Genomic DNA, 23,876 nt, shown 5'->3' on the forward strand with positions numbered 1-23,876 from the left:
AGATGGGAATGAAAGGGTCCCCCCAGCTCTCTGGGCCCCAGTGTATCATGGGGGACGAGGGGGTACAAGCAGCCCTTGCCCCCAGCGGTGAGGATTCAAGGGGCCTCAGAGAGTACTCAGCATTCATGTTATTACTCTGTACTAGTCTCATTTCTTACTCCTGGATCCTTGACCCCAGGGATGCAGGAAGTGAGATATAAGAACAGAATCAACTTGAACCACGGAAAAGATGTGAACCAGTGTCTCAGGAGGGCCCTTTGCAAAAGAGGAGAAAAATTGAATTCTGGTCCTGTTTTTGGCTCAAAGCTTTACAGTCAATGAGCCCCCAGCTTAAGTGACAACAGCAAAAGAAAAAAATAGCCCAAAGTTTCTCATGCTGAGTGCAGAGCTGGGCATACAGAAGGTGGTTAATAATTAATAAAGGGAGGTGGGAACCCACACTGACATGTGGGGCAGGGGGCTTACCTCCAGCAGAGGGCAGTGATTCACCAGGGCCAGGGTCCAGTTGTGTGTGACGCTGGCCTCTGATCTGAAGTCCCCACGGGCGGTCAGGGTGCACAGGCCCAGGGCCACCTCCAGCTGGGCCCGAGGGGGTTCATCTTCCCACATGGACACTCGGATGTGGTTGTTGGGGGGAACTCCCAGTGCCTGAAGTGGAGGCCACGCGTGCTGGAGGCCAGTGTCCAGGTGAGCACGGTGGCCACAGGCTGAGTGGATGTGGGCTCGGGCGAAGGTGTCCCCAGATGATACCTGAGCCACCAGGCTGGCCCCAAAGGTGTGCACCAGGAAGGAGCCGTTCAGTGTCAGCACAGCTGGATTCTGCTGCCAAGAAAGGCCAGGTGAGGGGGTCCCTACAGAATCCCATGAAGTGTGTCCACTGTCCATTTGTCCACAGGTGGTCAAGAAAGCCCTCATCCTCCAGAGGCATCCACCACCTTTCTTCTCTTTGAAGAGCTGAAAACAGCCTCCCAGGGGGGTCAAGAAATCTAACCATTGAGAGCAATTTGGGGCTCCTCATGCCCTCCTCACCTGGGGCTTCCCTGCTGGCTCAGATAGTAAAGAATCTGCTTGCAAGGCAGGAGGCCTGGGTTCGATCCCTGGCTTGGGAAGATCTCCTGGAAAAGGGCATGGCAACCCACTCCAGTATCCTTGCCTGCAGAATCCCATGGACAGAGGAGACTGGCAGGCTGCAGTCTACGGAGTCGCAAAGAGTCCGACACGACTGAGAGACTAACAGGAACAAAAAATGCCCCCTCCCCCGAGGCCTCCATTTTCTCCTCTCTTTTCCACAATAGAGCGCAGGCCTCTCAACCTCTCTGGTCTGGACACGTCCCTCTTAACGCCCCAGATGGAAGTCACTTGTGCCTCTAAGTGGTACAGTCTTAGGACCTGGGGTTCTTGGGGAGTCTGCATCCCCAGGACAGAACCGGGAGCTGCCCTCAGCCCCTTCCTGTCACCCAGCACTCATCTGTCTGCCTGGGGTGGGGACAGCGCTGCTGGTGATGGGGTGAACGCACGCATCAGCTCCACCGCAGCCAAATGGAGACCTCAAGAGGAGCCACGGAGCTCGGGGTGGCCTCGGGGGGGCCCAGGGCATGGTTCTCCTGCTTGGATGTCTCTGGCCTGCTCCAGGACTGTGGAATGCCCCCTTTCTAGCCCTTTCCTGGAATTCCAGGCCATGACTCTCAGAGGGAAGTTCCATCCATTCACAGCTCCTGTCCTAACCCTCCTGCGCAGTGAGTCCTTGCAGCAATCACCCTGCCCTCCTGCCACCAGCTCTGAGTCTTTCTCACACTTGTAGCTATTCATTTCACATGCCCCCTAGTCTTAAGTTTCCTCTAGGGGGAGGCAGCCCATCTGCCCCTTAAGACCCCTTCAATCCTGACCCTCAATTCCCTAGGTTAACCCTCCTGCCATCTAGGCCACTGTGCAACCCTAGGAAGGTGACTTCACCTTCCTAAGCCTCAGTTTCCACGTCTGTAAAAAGAGATTATGATTCTCTGGTAGCTGAAACCAGGGCAAAAGAGAGGGTACCCAACTGAGATGGCACTTAATGGGCACTGGTCCACTTCCTGCTCGACAGCGTAAGGTAGGGATGTACTGTATACTGCCACCTGAAGTATACAGATGACAATGGTTAAGGCTCAGAGAGGTTAAGGCCTGGCTAAAAGTCACACAGCAGGTGAGTGGCAGGTCTGGGCAGGAAGCTGCGGTAGTTTGATTTTTCTGGTCCTGTGTTGGGTGAAGTCAGTACCACTACCCAAGCTGGAGGCATGAAAGCATCGCCCGCTTTGTGCTCACAGAGAGGACACTGGCAGAAATTGTCCTCCCCAAGGAGGTTCCCTCTACCTGGACAGCCAGGTGGCGAGCCCCCAGCACTGGCTCCCAGTGCCCCAGGTGGGACACCCAGCAGCACCCATTCAGCACCTCCAGATTCATGTCTCCCTGATCCCCGAGCAGGCCGGTTCCTTGGGCTGGCTCCTCCAGGGGAACCAGCAGGCAGCCAGGCCAGGGGAGTGTGAGCCTCCCCAAGGGCCATTCCCAGGGTGATGCTCACTGGCTGGTGCCCCCACAGCCAGCTGGGCTGAAAGCTCTGCTGAGCCAGGCCTAAACCAGCTGTCCGCTCAGCTGCCTACAGGGCAGCCCCGACCGTGTCCACTTCACCCACAGCTCTTGGTCCAGGAGACACCAGGCGCCGCTGGAGATGAGGGAGTCCAAGCCCTGCAGGTGGGCCTCCCCACCAGGCTCTGCCTTTGAAGGAGATAACCTACTGTTCACCTGGGCCCTGGCGCAGAAGAGCTCAGAGCTTCCTGGGCCGGGCTGAGGCCCAGCCTGGGCAGCACGTGTGCCTGTAAGACCCATGCTCTGTCTCCCCCGAAAGGCCCAGATGTGCCTGTCACCAGCCCAGACAACCCCCCCCATTTCCGCCCCCAGGGCAAAGGCTGGCTTCAGACACTTGGATCCTGGGTCCTTGTCACTGTGTTTACAGAAGGAACCACCCATCCACTGTCAGGCTGGGCTGGGCGCCCAGATGCATGCCCCTGGGGATGCGAAGGGCTTGCAGGAGGGGACTGTGCAGGTCAGCCTGGCAGTGGCCACTAGCCTTCCCTAAGCCATCCAGCAGGAAGGCCTTGGTGCTCAGACTGTGCCTGCCCCTCCCCAGCCTTTCCTGGAGGCAGGCTACCATCTATCACTCCTGCCCTGATGGTGACAGAGACCCTGGCACCTCAAGAAGCCACCTGGCAAAGTACCCCCCAGCAAAGCCTGACAGCTGGGCAGGCATGACGTCTCCTCTGCAGTTGACCCAGGATGGCCAGCAGGGTGGGCCGGGGGCATGTGCAGGCATGAGGTGTTTTCCCCAACCTTGACCCTGGACAGAATGTTAAAATCCAATTGACCCCATCTCTCCTACTGAAGGCCTCCCTGGGAAGATAAACCTCAAAGAGAGGTTTGTGCAAACTGAAGTGCTAACCCACAGCATCGTCACAATTGGAAGTAACCAAAGCTCACGTCCTCACAGGGCCTGTGTGCCAGGCTCTCACTGGTTCCTCATCGGATCCTCGAGGTAACTGTGGGAGGCAGGCATTATTAACAGTCCCATTTTGCAGAAGAGAACACTGAGGCACAGAGAGAGTAAACAACTGGCCTGAAGTCATGCAATCGGTAAGCGATGAAGCAGCTTGGCTTCAGGTCGCACACCTTGCTCACTCACCCTGCCTCCCTCACACTCTGGATGGTTTAGCCACACCCGTGAAGGGCACAGAGGTGGTTTCCTGTTTTTCGTTCTTGAGACCAATGTAAAAGACAGCTGGCCAGTGTTCCAGGTTTCCCCAGGGGAGGTACTCAGAACATGAACTGATGGGTGCGAGTCTCAGCAGACCAGATAAACCCAGAGTGTCTCCTCCACTGCGACTTACAGGAGCAGGGGTGGGAGCATTAACAGGACGAGAAGATAAGTGGGCAGAAGAAGAGAAGGCAGGGTGGGGAGGAAGAAAGGACGGGAATGTGGATGAATGGGAGGGGAGGGTGGGAGGAAAAGAGAAAGGATGGATGAGAAGGGAGGATGGGAAATTTGGTGAGAGCCTGGGAGGGAAGGTGGGGCAGGGCGGGGCGGGGGCGGGGCAAGCTGGTGGCAACTGGGTAGGTTACTAGAGATGTTGCAGAGGCAGTGAGCCTGGCTTGGGCCCGACCCACATGAGAACCTAAGGGTCACTTACCTGGAGCCTCACGTGGCTGGGGTACAGCCCCAGGGTCAGCTCCCGGCGGTCACCTGCTCCCTTCTTCTCCAGGCCTCCACCAAGTTCCTCGCCATCCACGCTCACCACCAGCCCTGCCTCCAGACTGGGTCCCAAGCTCTGGGCAGAAGCACAGCTGTGGGTGTCCCTTGGACCCACTGCCCCCACGAGGCCCCTGGCCCAGCCCTCTCACCCACCTGCAAGTGTCCACGGCCATCCAAGGAGAAGGGGAGGCCCCAGCGCCTGAGGCCGGGCACCGTGTGGCTGAGGCTGCTGCGGAGCTGGCTGCCTGGTGCGCTGGTGGCCACGCCCTCCAGGCCAAGGGCCGCATCCAGCTGACCCCCGGAACTTCGCAGCTTCATGCTCACTGAGAAGTTGGAAGCCACGTGGGTGTGTGACAGGAGTATCCCTGCCTCGGAGGAGAGCCCTGGGGGCGAGAGGAACCACAGGGATGGCATGCCCCACGGGAGCCAGAATGGGGTCCCTGGCAGCCCGCCTTCTCTCTTGAGGGTCCCCTGAGCCCTGAGGCGAGCTCGCCTCCCAGCTCCTTCCTAAGACCACAATGGCCACACCTAGCAAGTAATAGGCCCCATGTCCCCTTTGGATTCCTCACTCCCTGAAGGTAGGGATGGGCTCTTAGGAAGCAGGGGTCTGATCCTGTGCTCTCACCTTGCTGCACCTTCAGGCACCCCCAGGCCCATGGAATTGTCCCCAAGAAGCTAGAGCTGGGGGTGTCTGAGCTATTCCTAACTGTGGTGCCAAGAACATTCTGGAAGTCCTGCTAAACCAGGTTTCCAAGCCCAGAAGCTGGACTCGGGGTGGGGAGTCCTGGGAGGAGGGGCGGGTGGCAGGGGCTATCTGCCCTCCAGTTTGGAGGTGTGTCTGTGGTGGTGGTGGTGGTAGCTTAGTTGCTATGTTGTGTCCAACTCTTTGAGACCCCATGGCCTGTAGCCCGCCAGGCTTCTCTGTCCATGGGATTTCCCAGGCAAGAATACTGGAGTGGGTTGCCATTTCCTTCTCCAGGGGATCTTCCTGACCCAGGGATCGAACTTATGTCTCCTGCTTGGCAGACGGATTCGTTACCACTAAGCCACCTGGGGAGCCTGGGTGTGTCTCCACTGGGTTGCAACTGGTGTTCTGGCTGAATAAGAGCCCAGGGAAGATGGAGGCACTGGGAGAAGGTGGTGGGGGAAGGAAATAGAGCTGGGAGGTGGATTTAGGGACTAGGGGCTCTAACTCCCTTGGTTGTAGGCCTTGGGAGTCTTCAGGGAAGGAAGCCACTGGGCTCTCTTAGCCTCTCCTACCTGCCTCACTCAAAGCGCTGATGTTGTGACTCAGGCTACCAGAGAGCTGGCCGTGCCCAGGGCCCCAGGTGCAGGCCCCACCCAGGGCCAGGCTGGCCGTGTCAGCACGGAGACTGGCCTGGCCCCCGAGGCTCCCCGTCTGGGCCTGCAGCCGCCCACTTAGCCGGAGCTCTGCTGGCAAGGCCTGGCTGCTGTTCTGGGCAAGGGTGCAGGTCACACTGTGCATGCTGGTGCTGTTCCCCGCCCTCTCATGCTTGTCCCGCAAGAGGAATCCCAGCACAGCTGAGTCAGCAGTGACCTTGACAGTACCTGCAAAGGATGGGAAATAGTCTGAAAAAAGAAGGGGGTCAGCCCAGGGCACTGGGCTGCTTTGGGAAGGAAGGAATAGAACCCAGGGGCAGGAAGTTCCTAGATCCAAGATGTAACGTTAACTCATGTCACAGAGAGCATATCTGAGAACAAGACCAAATGAAATCAGCTTCCCCTGCCCCCAGGATGCTCTGAGGACTAAACAACCTAATTCACAAATAAAACAGCTTTGGCAAAAAAGCAGTAAGCCTGATAAGGCATGTCTGTTAACACCAGCGCTGCTGAATCCTGCTCAAGAGAGTCACATATCACCATGATGGAATGACCCCATTTTACACACAACAAAACTGAGACCTGGAAATTTTGGAATTTTAGGGAGGAAAAGATTGCTCAGAGGTCTCTTCCACCCACCAAGAGAAAAAGATTTTATGCCCTTGACCCAGGCCATATATAAGTCATGCATTAGGGATATTCTTGCTCTTATCAAAACCATTTAGGTTTCCTGACCCTCACCAGTCTTCACTAGGGCCTTAATGTGGTCCAAGGGCCCAAGTTCCCTCCTGTCATTCAAGGTTTGACTCGGGGTCACTACCTCCAGGAAGCCTTCCTTGACCCTTCTGCAGCCATAGGCCTGGCTAAACACCCTCATTCTATGCTTCCAGACACCGAGCGCATGCTAAACTCTGTTACAGAGTACTTTCCATACAGACAGAACTTTCTCACAGAATCTTGCAATCATCTTTTTTACAGATTCTTTACATTGTAGGACCCTGTGTCTCCATGTCCTCTAGGATGTTAACCTGTGTCCTTATCCGGAAAACATGGATAATCAAGAGTAAAACTTCAATTGATAACTGTGAAGAAAAATGAAATAATGTCAATGGAATAGTATAGAATTCAAGAATAAACCCACCACAAATGCTCAGTTGATTTTTGACAAAAGTGCAAAGTGGAAAAAGGACAGTCTTTTTAAAAAATGTGCTGAATTGATTGGAAGTCCACATGTAAAAAAGCTACCACGAACCTTGCCCAAACCTATACACAAATTAATTAAAAACTGACCACAGAAGAAAAGGGAACCCTCCAACACTGTTAGTAAGAATGCAAACTGGTACAGTCACTAATAGAGAACAGTATGCAGGTCCTTAAAAAAAAAAAGAACTACTATATGATCCAGCAATTCTACTCTTGAGCATATATCTGGAAAAGATGAAAACTCTAATTTAAAGAGATAAATGTACCCCAATGTTCATAGCAGCACTATTTATAATAGCCAAGACCTAAGGATCCATTAACAGATGAATGGATAAAGAAGACATGATACACACACACACACACACACACACACACACATACATATACACACACAATAGAATATTATTCAGCCATAAAAATAAAATATTGTCATTTGCAGAAACATGGATGGACCTAGAGATTAATAATCTTCACTTAGTATGATTACTAAGGGAAGTAGGTCAGACACAGGAAAAACCATAGCCTTGACTAGACGGACCTTAGTCGGCAAAGTAATGTCTCTGCTTTTGAATATACTATCTAGGTTGGTCAGAACTTTCTTCCAAGGAGTAAGCGTCTTTTAATTTCATGGCTGCAGTCACCATCTGCAGTGATTTTGGAGCCCCCAAAAATAAAGTCTGACACTGTTTCTACAGTTTCCCCATCTATTTCCCATGAAGTGATGGGACCAGATGCCATGATCTTCGTTTTCTGAATGTTGAGCTTTAAGCCAACTTTTTCACTCTCCTCTTTCACTTTCATCAAGAGGCTTTTTAGCTCCTCTTCACTTTCTGCCATAAGGGTGGTGTCATCTGCATATCTGAGGTTATTGATATTTCTCCTGGCAATCTTGATTCCAGCTTGTGTTTCTTCCAGTCCAGCGTTTCTCATGATGTACTCTGCATGTAAGTTAAATAAGCAGGGTGACAATATACAGCCTTGATGTACTCCTTTTCCTATTTGGAACCAGTCTGTTGTTCCATGTCCAGTTCTAACTGTTGCTGCCTGACCTGCATACAGATTTCTCAAGAGGCAGGTCAGGTGGTCTGGTATTCCCATCTCTTTCAGAATTTTCCACAGTTTCTTGTGATCCACACAGTCAAAGGCTTTGGCATAGTCAATAAAGCAGAAATAGATGTTTTTCTGGAACTCTCTTGCTTTTTCCATGATCCAGCGGATGTTGGCAATTTGATCTCTGGTTCCTCTGCCTTTTCTAAAACCAGCTTGAACATCAGGGAGTTCACGGTTCACGTATTGCTGAAGCCTGGCTTGGAGAATTTTGAGCATTACTTTACTAGCATGTGAGATGAGTGCAATTGTGCGGTAGTTTGAGCATTCTTTGGCATTGCCTTTCTTTGGGATTGGAATGAAACTTGACCTTTTCCAGTCCTGTGGCCACTGCTGTTTTCCAAACTTGCTGGCATATTGAGTGCAGCACTTTCACAGCATCATCTTTCAGGATTTGAAACAGCTCAACGAGAATTCCATCACCTCCACTAGCTTTGTTTGTAGTGATGTTTTCTAAGGCCCACTTGACTTCACATTCCAAGATGTCTGGCTCTAGATTAGTGATCACATCATCATGATTATCTGGGTCGTGAAGATCTTTTTTGTACAGTTCTTCCGTGTATTCTTGCCACCTCTTCTTAATATCTTCTGCTTCTGTTAGGTCCAGACCATTTCTGTCCTTTATTGAGCCCATCTTTGCATGAAATGTTCCCTTGGTATCTCTAATTTTCTTGAAGAGATCTCTAGTCTTTCCCATTCTGTTCTTTTCCTCTATTTCTTTGCATTGATCGCTGAAGAAGGCTTTATCTCTTCTTGCTATTCTTTGGAACTCTGCATTCAGATGCTTATATCTTTCCTTTTCTCCTTTGCTTTTTGCCTCTCTTCTTTTCACAGCTATTTGTAAAATGGACAGCCATTTTGCTTTTTTGCATTTCTTTTCCATGGGGATGGTCTTGATCCCTGTCTCCTGTATAATGTCATGAACCTCATTCCATAGTTCATCAGGCACTCTATCTATCAGATCTAGACCCTTAAATCTATTACTCACTTCCACTGTATAATCATAAGGGATTTGATTTAGGTCATACCTGAATGGTCTAGCAGTCTTCCCTACTTTCTTCAATTTAAGTCTGAATTTGGCAATAAGCAGTTCGTGATCTGAGCCACAGTCAGCTCCCGGTCTTGTTTTTGTTGACTGTATAGAGCTTCTCCAACTTTGGCTGCAAAGAATATAATCAATCTGATTTCGGTGTTGACCATCTGGTGATGCCCATGTGCAGAGTCTTCTCTTGTGTTGTTGGAAGAGGGTGTTTGCTATGACCAGTGCATTTTCTTGGCAAAACTCTATTAGTCTTTGCCCTGCTTCATTCCACATTCCAAGGCCAAACTTGCCTGTTACTCCAGGTGTTTCTTGACTTCCTACTTTTGCATTCCAGTCCCCTATAATGAAAAGGACATCTTTTTTGGGTGTTAGTTCTAAAAGGTCTTGTAGGTCTTCATAAAACCGTTCAACTTCAGTTTCTTCAGCGTTACTGGTTGGGGCATAGACTTGGATTTCCGTGATACTGAATGGTATGCCTTGGAGACAAACAGAGATCATTCTGTCGTTTTTTTCCTATGGTCATGTAGGGATGTGAGAGTTGGACTGTGAAGAAGGCTGAGCGCTGAAGAATTGATGCTTTTGAACTGTGGGGTTGGAGAAGATTCTTGAGGGTCCCTTGGACTGCAAGGAGATCCAACCAGTCCATTCTGAAGGAGATCAACCCTGGGATTTCTTTGGAAGGAATGATGCTAAAGCTGAAACTCCTGTACTTTGGACACCTCATGCGAGGAGTTGACTCATTGGAAAAGACTCTGATGCTGGGAGGGATTGGGGGCAGGAGGAGAAGGGGACGACCGAGGATGAGATGGCTGGATGGCATCACGGACTCGATGGACGTGAGTCTGAGTGAACTCCAGGAGATGGTGATGAACAGGGAGGCCTGGTGTGCTGCGATTCATGGGGTCACAAAGAGTCGGACACAACTGAGCTACTGAACTGAACTGAACTGAAGTCAGACGCAGAAGACGCAATTAGAAAAAGTCCAACAGCAACAAAGACCCAGCACAGCCAATAAATAAATAAAATCACTTAAAAAAAAAAAAAAGACCAGCCATAGATATTTTCAAAATACATACCTGATAAAGGACTTGTATAAATGATTCCCACATTCAATAAGAACCCAAGCAACTCAATTTTTCAAATGAGCAAAATGTGTGTTTGATTTTTGGCCATGGCACCACGAGGCCTGGGGCTCTTAGCTCCGCAGCTGGGCTTGACCCTGTGCCCACTGCACTGGAAGCTCAGAGTCTTAGCCTCTGGACCACCGGGGATTCCCTAAGGTGGGCACAATGTCTGAACAGACACATCACCAAAGAAGATTTACAAGTGACAGATAAGCCTAGGAACAGATGTTCAACAAAATTAGTCATTTGTGTGCTTAGTTGCTCAGTTGTGTCTGACTCTGAGATCCCACGGACTGTGGCCTCCTGTCTCTGTCCATGGGGATTCTCCAGGCAAGAATACTGGAGTGGGTAGCCTGTCCCTTCCCCAGTGGATCTTCTGGACCCAGGAATTGAACCAGGGTCTCCTACATTGCAGGCAGATTCTTTACCAGCTGAGCTCCCAGGGAAGAGGGAAATCCAAATTAAAACCAAGATGAGACACAATTACAAACCAATGAGAACGATAAAAACGAAACTCAACGCCAAAAACTGACAGTACAAATTGCTAGCAAAGACACAGAGCAACTAGCATCCTCACACACTGCTGCTGGGAGCAGAGGATGGTACAGCAACTCTAGAAATAGTCTGGCAGCGTCCTATAAATATATGCTCACCATACAACACAACAATCCCATTCCTAGGTATTTACCAAAGAGAAGTGAAATCACATGTTCCCATAAAAACCAGTAGACCCAGCATGATTGGAGCTTTATTCATAATTGGATGACTGGGGGCTTCCCTAGTGGCTCAGCTGGTAAAGAATCCACATGCAATGTAGGAGACCCTGGTTCTATTCCTGGGTCCAGAAGATCCGCTGGGGAAGGGACAGGCTACCCACTCCAGTATTCTTGGGCTTCCCTGGTGGCTCAGCTGGTAAAGAATCTGTCTGCAATGTGCAAAACCTGGGTTCAATCCCTGGGTTGGGAAGATTCCCTGGAGAAGGGAATGGCTACACACTCCAGTCTTCTGGCCTGGAGAATCCTATGGACTATATAGTCCACGGGGTCGCAAAGAGTTGGACACGACTGAGTGATTTTCACTTTCATTCATAACTGAAAAATACTAGAAACAAGCCAAATACCTTTGAGCTGTGAATGGATAAACTGTAGCAGTGGGACTTTCTTGGTAGTCCAGCGGTTAAGACTTCTATCCAAGCTCGCTCCCTGGTTGGAGAACTAAGATCCCACATGCCATGGGACAACTAAGCCCATGTGCCCAACGACTGAGCCCGTGTGCCGCAACCGGAGATACCACATGCTGCACCTAAGACCCGATGCAGTCAAATAAATAAGTAAACTATTTTTAAAGCTGCAGCACATCCACACGATGGAATACTGCTCACCAACAAAAGGGGGGAAACTACTGATACGTACAACTTGGCTGAGTATCAGCCACATTATGTAGGGCAGAAGATGTCACACTCAAAGTTGCCGTACAATACGATTCCATTCACGTGACATCTTGGAATAGCCCAAGCTACAGGGACAGACAACTGGGTAGCTGCCAGGGACAGGGGGTGGGGCAAAAGCTAATGACAGTGAGCAGCAGAAAGGAGCTTCTGGCGGGGGGGGGGGGGGGGGGGGCGGGACAGAATTGTTCTGCATCTGGTACGTTGGCGGGTGCACAGCCAGCTTATCAGAACGGAAACGGTTCTTCCCTGTATGTAAATTGTGCCCTGAGAAAGTACACCTCCATAATTGCCTTCTTTGGAAGGCAGAAATAGAGACACAGACGTAGAGAACAAGGTATGGATGCCAAGGGGGGAAATGAGAGGCTGGGATGAACTAGGAGGCTGGGATTGGCATATATACACGACCATGCATAGAACAGGAAACTGATGAGAACCTCCTGGGTAGCACAGGGACCCCTACGCAATGCTCCGTGGCCACCTAGATGGGAAGGAAAGCCAAGGAAAGGGGATATATGTATAGGTATAGCTGAGTCACACACAGCAGCAAATAACACAACGTTGTAAAGTTGGTGTGTTTTTTTTTAAATAAAGCAATATGTGTTAAGATCAGCACGTGAGTCTGTTATCAGCTGCAAATGACAAACTTCAAAGAGGAAGGGGAGACCACCAGAGTAAATCAAAGTAAACTTGAGAACAGTGCCCTGATGTCACTTTCTTATTTGATTAAGTTTTTTCAAACCTATGTCATACAGTCTTAGACAGGTATTTTATTATGCAATTTGCTTTCTTTTTTTAAAAAAATGTGGACCGTTTTAAAAGTTATTACTGAATTTGTTATAATATTGCTTCTGTATTATGCTTAGCTTTTTTGGCCACGATGCAAATGGGATCTTAGCTCTCTGACCAGGCATTGAACCTGCACCTGCCTGTGTTGGAAGGCAAAGTCTTTACCACTAGACTGCCAGGGAAGTCCCTGCCATTTGGTTTTACCACAATTTAACCAATTAGGAATTAGGAGGGTTCGTGTTAATATTACTCCAAGATGAGAGAATGATTCTATTTCCCTGAGGTTGGTAGAAAAGCAGAGTCTTTAGTTTCTGAAAAACTGGGCCCTGGACAGATGTTCAGCCAGGGCATGACAGTCAAGGATATTTGGGCAAAAAAATCCCTTTTTGTGAAATCCCGACTTTTGGAACCTTGTAGTTTCACATAATCAAAAAATAAATACACAAAATTGATAGATTGGAAACTTGAAAATGGAACATAAACAGAAACCAGTGAACCAATCGTATTTCAAATGATTAACAGCATCACACATGATGGGTGGGAGATTAACCACAACTAATGTTTAAACACCATGTTTGTATTTATTTTTTTGTGTTCAGTCATGTCCAACTCTTTGTGGCCTCATGAACTATATACCCCACCAGGCTCCTCTGTCCATGGAAGTTTCCAGGCAAGAATACTGGAGCGGGTTGCCATTTCCTACTCCAGGAGATCTTCCCGACCCAGGGATCGAACCCATGTCTAGCACCTCTCCTGCATGGGCAGGCAGATACTTGACCACTAGCGCCACCTGAGAAGCCCTGTTTGGATTTATACCCTCAGTCTAAAGACAAGAAGAAGTCTAAACAAATACCAAATTCTAGTTAAAAGGCTTTGTTTTCTCAAAGACATAGGTTAGTAATTCTGACTACTTTCTATGTATTTTAGGGCTGAACAAATAAGTAAATATATTGTGGATAAGGAGAGCCAGGTTTCTTGCTGTTGAAGAAAGGAAAAGAAATATGAAAGGGGGGAAGAAACAGAATGAACTTTTTCATGATGGACTGGAATTAAGAGCATCAGTATGAACTAGTAATTGTAAACATATACCCATAGACAGAAAAGATATGTGTGTATGTATATACACATCCATCTATTTTCTTGGTCTGTTCGTTGAGAAGGCCTAGAAAGACTGATAAACACATCTAGATCCCAGATCTTAGTTTTTAAATACTATTTCGCACAAAAGGAGTCAGGAATCCTTGGAGAAATGTCTTGTTCCGTATCAGGGAAAGTATAACGTGAGACTGAGACATTTTTTTGGCCATAAAGGAAGAAGTGGCCAAGGTATGATAGGGATATATCAAGAAGACACAGGAGATTTAGCTCCATTAATGGTGGGATGGTGGGGACACTTCAATTGAGTAACCCTCTCAAGGTAACAATTGCATGTTCTGGACAAAATATATGAAACTGTTACCTGAAGTGACTGCCGAGTGACAATGGAGGGGAGTTAACACTTGGAGGAAAGGATCAGCAATAGTTGAGCTGCATGTTTTTACTCTTCTTGGTGCTGAGAAGGATGAGCAAAATTCAGACAGAAATCCATGGTCTTACCAATTATAGAATCAGAGAGCAGAGTTCAGGGTGATGATAGCGAATGGAAAGTGAAGTGAGAAATTCCAGAGAGAGCCACAGGAGAGAATCCCAAATTCTACCTATGAAGTCTATCCAGAGCTAATCCTTGAACAGGGTGGGACAGACTTCTAAGCAGACCTGCTAAGATAAAAGAGTTGAAAATTATTTCCACTGCAGCCCACCAGAAGAAAGATAGAGTCTAGATTTTGAGACCAGCCAAGTTTACTGCATGCTAAAAAATGTTTTTAAAATAATAATACTCTTCAGAGAAATAGAAAATAATCAGAGTCTTAACATCACTTAAAACATCTACAATACAATCTCAAATTACTCAATGTACAAAGAAATAGTAAATGTAAATCACATTTAAGAGAAAGGGCAACCAATAATCAAGGGAGATCAACCTCAAGATGACCTAGACACTGGAATTAGCAGACAAAGATTTTAAAACAGCTCTTATAACCATGTTTGAAAATATAAGGAAAATATTCTTGTATTGAATGAAAACCAGAAACAAAAATAACCTAGTGGTGATTCTAGAACTAACAAATATTAAATCTGTGATTGAAAAAAATCATTGGACGATCTAAAATTTTTTTATTGGGGGGTGTTTGGAGAAGAAAGAGCTAGTGAACTTGAAGATAGATTGATAGATATTTAAAGCAAAGAAAAAAAGGGCTAAAAAGATCAACAGAGCCTCAGAGATCTGTGGAACAATATAGAAACTTCTAAAACATGCGCAATTGGAAACCACAGAAGAGGACAACGAGAACTGGTCAGAAAGAAATCTTTGAAGAAGCAAATATGAAAGTTTTCCAAATGTGTCAAGAAATATACAATTTAAAAATATCCTTTAAGAATTAAGGCAAAATAGGACCTTTTCAAATAAATAAAAATTTAGGAGATTTATTGTCAGTAAGCCAGTCTTCCAAGAAATGCTAAAGGTGATTCTTTATACTGAAGAGAAATAATACCAGAAACTCTTAGGTAGCATGTGAAATAATATACAAAGGCATAGTTGAAAGAGGAATAGATAAGCTAAAACTGAGTTCTAAAAATTCTTAAAATCATCAGAAAGAAGGCAAAAGAAAATAATGACAGAGGAAGAAAAAGCATATGATAAAGTAGAAAACAAAACAGCAAAATAGTTGACATGAGTCTAATCATATCAATAATCATGATAAACATAAATCGACTAAATACTACAGTTAGAAAGCAGAGACTGCCAGACATAAAGGTACATAAAGCAAAATCCAACTGTATGTGGGCTATAAGAAATGTACCTTAAATATACGGAAGTAAATATGTGGGAAGAAAACGGGTGGAAATATATATATATATATAGTGCAAATGCTAATAAAAAGCAAGAGTGGCAACATTAATATCAGACAAAATAGACTTCAAGACAAAGACCTGTGGGAGAGACAGCAGTCCATTTCATAAGGATAAACCTGGTCACTCACTAAGAATAATAATCATATATGCTTATACACCTAATACCACTATGCAATGCACATACATGAAGCAAAAACCAAATGAACAAACAGGAGAAATCCATACAGTCGGCAAGTTTACCACCTTTCTCTGCTTGATACAACAACCAGGCAAAAAAATTCGGTAATAGTATATATCAGAACAATACAGCCAAGCATCTTGACCTAACTAACATTTATAGCACATTATAGCCAACAACACTACAGAATACAAATTCTTTTTATTGCGTAAGATGTGTTCACAAGATAGACATAGATTGGCCTATAAAACAAGTCACAATGAATATTAAAGGACTGATCCTACAGAAGAAATCCTCTGGCCATAACGAAGATAAATATTACAAAGCTACCTAGAAAAATCTCAAATATTTGGAAATTAAGCAACATACTTCAAATACATGGCTGAAAGAAGCAATCATAAGAGAAATCCAAAAGTATTTTAAAATAAATCATAATAAAAATAGACAACATCAAATTTTGTGGCATGCAGCTAAAGGAACATGTGTGGTTTTACATGCTTATATTAGAAAAGGAAAAAGGTCTAAAAGTCAATGGCTTGAGGATCTGCCATAAATACATCATAAATGCACAGCAAAGTAAACCCAAATTAAGTGTAGGAAAGGAAATAATAGCAATAATGTCTGAAGTCAGTGGAATTGAAAAGAGACAACAAGAAAAAAATAACAGAACATTAAAAAAAATAACATTTGGTTCTTTGAACAGATTAAAACAATTGACAAAATCCTAGTTAGACTAATAAGGAAGAGAGAGATGGAACATAATAATGACTGTCAAGAACAAAAGCGAAGGTATCATTACAGATACCTTAAAAAGATTTTAATACATATAATAAACAACTACCAATATAGCTGACATCTTAGTTGAGATGGACAAACTCCCTGAAAAACAGAAATTACACAAAATGATAAGGATGAAATAGAAAATATAAATAGATTTATAAATCTATTCATTTTCTAAAAAAAAAAGAAACTCCACAAAGAAAATTCCAGATGGCTTCTCTGGTAGCGTCCATCAGACAATTACAGGAGTGTTCACACCCATCTTGCACAAGCTCTTTCAGAAAACAGAAGGGAGTAAAGTACTTCTCACTTGTTTTATGAAGTTAGCATACAAAGGAAAAAGATGCTTAACAGTGAAGAAACTTAGCAGACACCACTTTAACCAAGTGATCAAGACTGATGTCACCAAGAGTATAGGGACAAACTGACACCAGGTGGCACTCTGCCAACAAGGCTTTTTTGAAAGCATGTAAGGAAGCATCCAACAAAGCCCACGTGAGGGATATTCTACAAACTGACTGCCCTGTACCCTTTGAAATGTGATCATGAAAGAGAAAGAAATACAGAAGAATGATCCAGAATAAGAGACCAAAGAAACAATACGACTAACTGCAATGCACAATTCAGGATTTTCTTTTACTATAAGGGACATGATGGGACATCCAGTGAAATCTCAATAAAGCCTGTAGCTGACAGCAATATATAAATGTTAATTTTCTGAGTTAAGAACTGTATTGTAGAATGTAGGAGAATGTCTTTATTTTTTTGGAAATAAAAACACAACTATTTAGGGGTGAAGAACTATTATGTCTGTAGCTTATTAAAGCACAGTTCAAGAATTTAAAAATTTTAGGGACTTCCTTGGCAGTCCAGTGGTTAAAAACTCCATGCTTCCTTTGCAGGGGGTGTGGGTTTGATCCCTGGTTGGGGAACTAAGATCCCACATGATGTGCAATGTGGCCCCAAATAAAAAATTTTGTATGCAAATAATAATGTTCTATACACACATATACACAGAGGGAGACAGAAAAAGAGAATAAAAATGATAAAGCAATTGTGATAAATGTCAATAATTGGTGAAGCCAGGTAAAGAGCCTCTGGGATTCTTTGCAATCACTTTTCTGTATGTCTGAAATCATGTCAAAATAAAAAGTATTCGATGTAGCCACTTTGAAAAATAGTATAGAGATTCCTCAAAAAGTTAAAAGTTGAACTACCATGTGATCCAGCAAATTCACTTCTGGGTATTTATCTGAAGAAAATGAAAGCATTAATTAGAACAGATATATGCACCCTTACCTTCATTGCTAAATGAAATCATTCATTTCATTTTTAAATGAAATTTAGAATATATCCTTCATTACTAAAGTCCTGAATTTTCATTGGAAGGACTGATGCTGAAGCTGAAACTCCAATATTTTGGCCACCTGATGTGAAGAACTGACTCCTTGGAAAAGACCCTGATGCTGGGAGGGATTGGGGGCAGGAAGAGAAGGGGACGACTGAGGATGAGATGGCTGGATGGCATCACCAACTCAATGGACATAAGTTTGAGCAAGCTCTGGGAGTTGGTGATGGACAGGGAAGCCTGGCATGCTGCAGTTCACGGGGTCACAAAGAGTTGGACACGACTGAGCGACTGAACTGAACTGAACTTTCATTGCAGCATTATTTACAATAGCCAAGACATGGAAGCAACCTAAGTGTCCACTGATAGACGAATGGCTAAGAAGATACAGTATATATACACATAATGGGATACCACTCAATCATGAGAAGAATGAGATCTTGCCACTTTCAACAACATAAGGGCATTATGAGGGACAAATACTATATGATTTCACCTATATAAAGAATCTTAAATAAGTGAACAAACATAAAACGGAGAAGATGCAGAGAACAAGCAGGCAGTTGCCAGGGGGGAGGTGGGCCAGGGTGAGGGGAGACAGAAATAGGTAAGGGAGATTAAGAGCTACAAGTTTCCAAATGAGTCATGGGTATAAAATGTACAGAACGGGAAAGTAGTCAATAACTATGTGATATCTTTGTATAGTAACATATCGTAACTAGACTCATCCTGGTGATCAGTTTGAAACATACAGAAGTATCCAGTCACTATTTTGTGTAACAGGAACCAACAGTGTTGTAGGTCAATTACATTTCAAAAACAAACTCATAAAAAATGAGATTATTCAATAAGTGATTCTGGGAAACTTGGACAGCTACATGTAAAAGAATGAAAGTAGAACATTCTCTAACACCACATACAAAAATAAACTCAGCGTGGACTGAAGACCTAAATATAAGACCAGAAATCATAAAACTCCTAGAGGGAAACATAGGCAGAACACTCTGGCATAAATCGTAGCAATATTTTTTTGAGTCTGTCTCCTAAAGCAAAGGAAATAAAAACAAAAATAAACAAATGGACTCTAATTAAACTTGAAAGCTTTTGCACAGCAAATGAGACCATCAGCAAAACAAAAAGACAACCTACTGAATGGGAGATAATGTTTGTAAATGATATGACCGATGAAAGGTTAATATCCAAAACACAAACAGCTCACGCAATTCAACATCAAGACAAGACCACACAATCTGAGTCAAAAATGGACAGATGACCGGAATAGACATTTTTCCAAAGAGGACATGCAGGTGGCCAATAGGCACATGAAAAGATGCTCGACTTCATTAACCATCAGAAAAATGCAAATTAAAACCACAGTGGATATCATCTCACATCTGGCAGAATGGCTATCATCAAAAAAATAATAATAATAACAAATGTTGGCAAGCATGTGGAGAAAAAGGAAAACCCTCGTGCACTGCTGAGGGAAATGTAAATTGGTGCAGCCGCTATGGCAATCAGTATGAAGGTTTCTCAAAAATTAAAAATAGAACAACCATATGAACCAGGAATTCCACTCCTGGGTATATATCCAAAAAGAAAATATTAATTCAAAAAGATATATGTATCCCAATGCTCATAGCAGCGTTATTTACAATGGCCAAGATATGGAAGCAATTCATCCATCAACAGACAAATGCATTAAGAAGATATAATACATACACACACACACACACACACGAATACTACTCAGCCATAAAAAGGAATGAAATTTTGCCATTTCCAACAATATGGATGGACTTGGAGGGTATTATGCCAAGTGAAATAAGTCAGCCAGAGAAAGACAACACTGTATATCACCTATATGTAGAATCTAAAAAATAAAACAAAGTAGTGAATATAATGGGAAAGAAACAGACATACAGATACAGAGAACAAACTGGTGGTTACCGGGGGGAGAGGGAAGCGGGATGGAGGATTAAGAGGTAAAAACCATTACGTACAAAGTAAAAGAGCTACAAGGATATATCATACAGCATGGGGAACGTAGTCAATATTTTATAATAACTTCAAATGGAGTATAACCCTTAAATGGTGAGTCACTATGCTGTTCAACAGGTAACTTATACAATATACATCAACTATGCTTCAATTTTATGGTTATCAGAGGTGGGCGATGGGTGAAGGCAATCAAAATGTACACGCTTCTCGGAGGGAATACAAGTTGGTGCAGCCACTGTGCAGTTTTGAGCCAGGACGGGGGTTCTTCAAAAAACTAAAAACAGTATTACCATATGATCCAGCAATCCCACTCCTGGGCATATATCTGGACAAAACTATAATTCAAAAAGACACACGCACACCTAAGCTCACAGCAGCACTGTTCACAAGAGCCAAGACAGGAAACAGCCTACATGTCCACTGACGGATGGAGGGATAACGAAGACGTGGCGCACGTGCAACGGAATCCTACTCAGCCATAAAAAGAACAAAATAATGCCGTCTGCAGCAACTCGGATGCACCCAGAGACCCCCGTACTAAGTGAAGTCAGTCAGAAAGGGAGGGACAAATACCAGATGCTATCACGTATGTGTTGTATCTAAAATATGACACAAATGAGCCTATCCATGAAACAGACATGACTTAGCAACCGAACAACAAGCACAGCAAAAGAGAAACGGAATCACGGACACAGAGTAAGAATAGATCTGTGCTTGTCCAGGGGAGGGGGTTGGAAGAGGGATGGAGTGGGACCTTGGGGTTAGCAGATTATGTTATGTGACTAGTGATAACAACATGTCAATATGTTATATATTCACTATCCTATGATAAGCCATAAAGGGAAAGGACATAAGAAAAAGAACGTATATATAACTGAATCACTTTGCTGTACCGCAGTAATTAACAACATTGTGAATCAACTATACTTCAGTAAAACATTTTTTAAAAGGTTCGAACTTCCAGTTATAAGATAAAGAAGTACTAGGAAAGCAATATGCATGCTCAGTCACTGAGTCCTGTCTGTCTCTTTGAGACCCCATGGACTGCAGCCTGCCAGGCTCACTGCCCATGGGATTTCCCAGGCAAGAATACTGGAGTGGGTTGCCATTTCCTCCCACAGAAGAACATCATATACAACATGATAAATATAAGTAACATTGCTCTATGTCATATATGAAAATTAAGAGTATAAAATCCTAAGAGTTCCCACCATAAGAAATTTTCTATTTCTTTAATTTTGTGTCTAAATGAGATGATGGATGTTCACTAAACCTACTGTGATTATCATTTCCTAATGTATGTAAGTCAAATCACAATGCTGTACACAAACTAATATCGTGCTACAGGACAATTATATTTCAATAAAACCTGAAGAAAAACAAATTGTTAGAGGGACTTCCCTGGGGGTCCAGGGTTAAGAAACTGCCTTCCAGGGGACGTGGGTTTGACCCCTGGCTGGTGAATATTCACTGGAAGGACTGATGCTGAAGCTGAAGCTCCAATACTTTGGCCACATGATTCGAAGAGCTGACTCATTGGAAAAGACCCTGATGCTGGGAAGGATTGAAGGCAGGAGGAGAAGGGGGCGACAGAGGACGAGATGGTTGGATGGCATCACCAACTCGATGGAAATGGGTGTGAGCAAGCTCCAGGAGTTGGTGATGGACAGGGAAGCCTGACTGCAGTCCATGGGATCGCAAAGAACTGGACACGACTGAGTGACTGAACTGAACTGGTGAACTAAGATCCCACATGCTGAGGGGCAACTAAGCCCACGTCCCACAACTAGAAAGCCCACATGGCATAAATGAAGAGCCGACATGCCACAACAAAGACCTAGCACAGCCAAAAAATAAAACAAGTGTTAGAAGGGAACATTGCACTCAGCCCCCTTCCTGGATATTTCCAACATCCATTAGCATGTTAAGGCTCTGACAAGTCCTGTACAAGCTAGCCTGTTTAGTTTGGTTTTCAATTTTTAAAATGTGTTGCATAATAATAAAAAAAAAAGAGTAAGATGTACAAAGAAATCATGGAATATTCATACAACAGACTACAATGGAGAAATGACATTTGCTACTTGTGACAACATGGATTAATCTCAAAACACAACAAAACCAGTTTGTACTCCACCCTCCAAAAAGAAAATTACTCAGTCCCATGTGTCTCATCCAGTCACTCCCTCTGTTTAGTATTTACACAGCAGAAGACTCATTTTGAAAGTGTTACTCGCTCAGTCGTGTCCAACGCTTTGGTGACCCCATGGACTACAGTCTGCTAGTATCTCTGTCCGTGGAGTTCTCCAGGCAAGAATACTGGAGTGGGCTGCTATTCCCTTCTCTGGTGGTTCTTCCCAACACAGGGATCGAACTCCAGCCTCCTGCATTGCAGGCAAATTCTTTACCCTCTGAGCCACCAGGGAAGCCCGAAGAATACTGGAGTGGGTTGTCATTTCCTCCTCCAGGGCATCTTCCTGACCCAGGGTTCGAACCTGTGTTTCTGGAGTCTCCTGCACTGGGAGGCAGATCCTGTACCAGCTGAGCCCCTAGCGAAGTCTGAGGTACTAACCGTTGACCAAAGGGCATCACGAGTGTGTGTGACGCTGGAACAGAGCATCTGTGGACCTGAATATGTGCAGGGTTTCATCTATGTGGAGGACCCACAGAGAGTGCTCGCCCATGATCCCACAGTGCCCCCCGGGCTCTCACCCTCTCGGAGCACCTCCTTCTGCTTCAGCACCCCCACGACGGTCAGAAGACGGGGCAGGGCTGCCCAGGCGGCCACTGTGTGCTGGGCTTGGCTCCGCAGGGTCAGGACCCGGCTTCCTCTCCGCTCCTCAGAGGCCTTGAGGAAAAGCTGCACTGTGTTCTGGTCCAGCAGGGCTTTGGAAAACAGCCAGATCCTAGGAAGGAAAGTGATGGAAGCGTGGAAAACATGTTTTTCCCTTTCAAGTAAGCCAGTCTGGCCCTATGAAGTGTGTTCCTAAACCCCACATTCAGACCCATCATGGGATCACCTTACTGGGCCCTCAGCCTGCAGGGATGCAGTGTAACAGCGGGCTCAGATCACAGGCTTTGAGGTCAGCCAAATGGGAGGTTGAATCCCAGTGCTGCTGCCCACTCACCGTGGGGCCTTGCACAAGGACTCAACTCCCTGAACCTCAGTCTCTTCTTCTGTAAAGTGGAAGAAAGCGTGGAACTACTGATGCTGAACTGATATTGCTAATGAGTCATCAGTCTATGTTATTACGGTGAGGGACGAGGGACAAAACAGTCCCAGGAAGCCTGCTGTTACAATTCCTGGAGAATCGGGGCAGGTGACAGGGTGCCAGTCACCCACATGTTTTTTTGTTTGTTTGAGTTTTTTTCTTTTCTTGACTCAAGTCACGTAAGGCTTCCCAGGTGGCGCTAGTGGTAAAGAACCCGACCGCCAACGCAGGAGCTGCAGGAGACACGAGTTTGATCCCTCAATAGGGAAGGTCCCCTGGAGGAGGGCATGGCCACGCACTCCAGTATTCTTGCCTGGAGAATCCCATGGACAGAGGAGCCTGGCGGGCTATAATCCATGGGGTCGCAAAGGGTCGGACATGACTAAAGTGACTTAGCACACACGAAGCATGCAAAAACTTACTTTCCTGACCAGGGATCGAACCCATGCCCCCACGTTGGAAGTGCAGAGTCTTAACCACTGGACCACCAGGGAAGTCCCACATGGTATGTTCTATATATGACACTGTGGGAGATGCTTTCCATGGGAATACCAAGACCAGGGACAAGATCAGCCATGCTTTCCTTGGTGCACACTCACACAGGTGTGAGAGTGTGTATGTGTGTATGTGAGTGTGTGTCTGTGTGTGTGTGTGTGTTTCCCTAAGGAAAGGCACTATTTACAAATAATGCCATTGTTTGGTTTCTTACTTTACAATGGCTGCTAGGGAGCTCAGAGTCAAATCATCAGCTCCACTCTAGAAAAAGGCACACATTTTGTTTACTGATGCCACTTTGATCATCTTCCCATTTTTCCTTCCCTTCACCCTAATTTCCTCATGTATTTTTTTTTTTTGAAACCCAGAATAAGAATTGGTAAGCTGTGGGCCAAAACCAGCCCACCTGTATAGTAAATAAAGTTTTATCCGAACTTGGCCACTTGCGTTGATTTACATGTTGCCTACGATGCTTTTGTGCCACAATAGCAGAGTACCTGCCACAGAGAGCATGTGGCCTGCAGATCCAAAAATATTTACCATCCTGTCCTTTCCTGAAAGTTTTCCAGTTCTTGACCTAG

The 23,876-nt window shown here is 45.3% G+C and overlaps 1 protein-coding gene across 1 annotated transcript in view; it reads right to left on the reverse strand.

The window, feature by feature from the left end:
• Nucleotides 1–23,876, reverse strand: part of LOC102173909 — an 88,102-nt gene that overhangs the window by 58,352 nt on the left and 5,874 nt on the right. The window contains exons 4-8 of the mRNA XM_018039861.1: nucleotides 22,301–22,494; nucleotides 5,540–5,848; nucleotides 4,433–4,662; nucleotides 4,218–4,355; nucleotides 466–819 (exon numbers count right to left, since the gene is read on the reverse strand). Coding sequence (XP_017895350.1) covers nucleotides 466–819; nucleotides 4,218–4,355; nucleotides 4,433–4,662; nucleotides 5,540–5,848; nucleotides 22,301–22,494 — 1,225 coding nt within the window. The remainder of the gene's footprint in view (nucleotides 1–465; nucleotides 820–4,217; nucleotides 4,356–4,432; nucleotides 4,663–5,539; nucleotides 5,849–22,300; nucleotides 22,495–23,876) is intronic.

This window comes from Capra hircus, chromosome 25, assembly GCF_001704415.2.
Source record: "Capra hircus breed San Clemente chromosome 25, ASM170441v1, whole genome shotgun sequence".
Taxonomy (NCBI): domain Eukaryota; kingdom Metazoa; phylum Chordata; class Mammalia; order Artiodactyla; family Bovidae; genus Capra; species Capra hircus.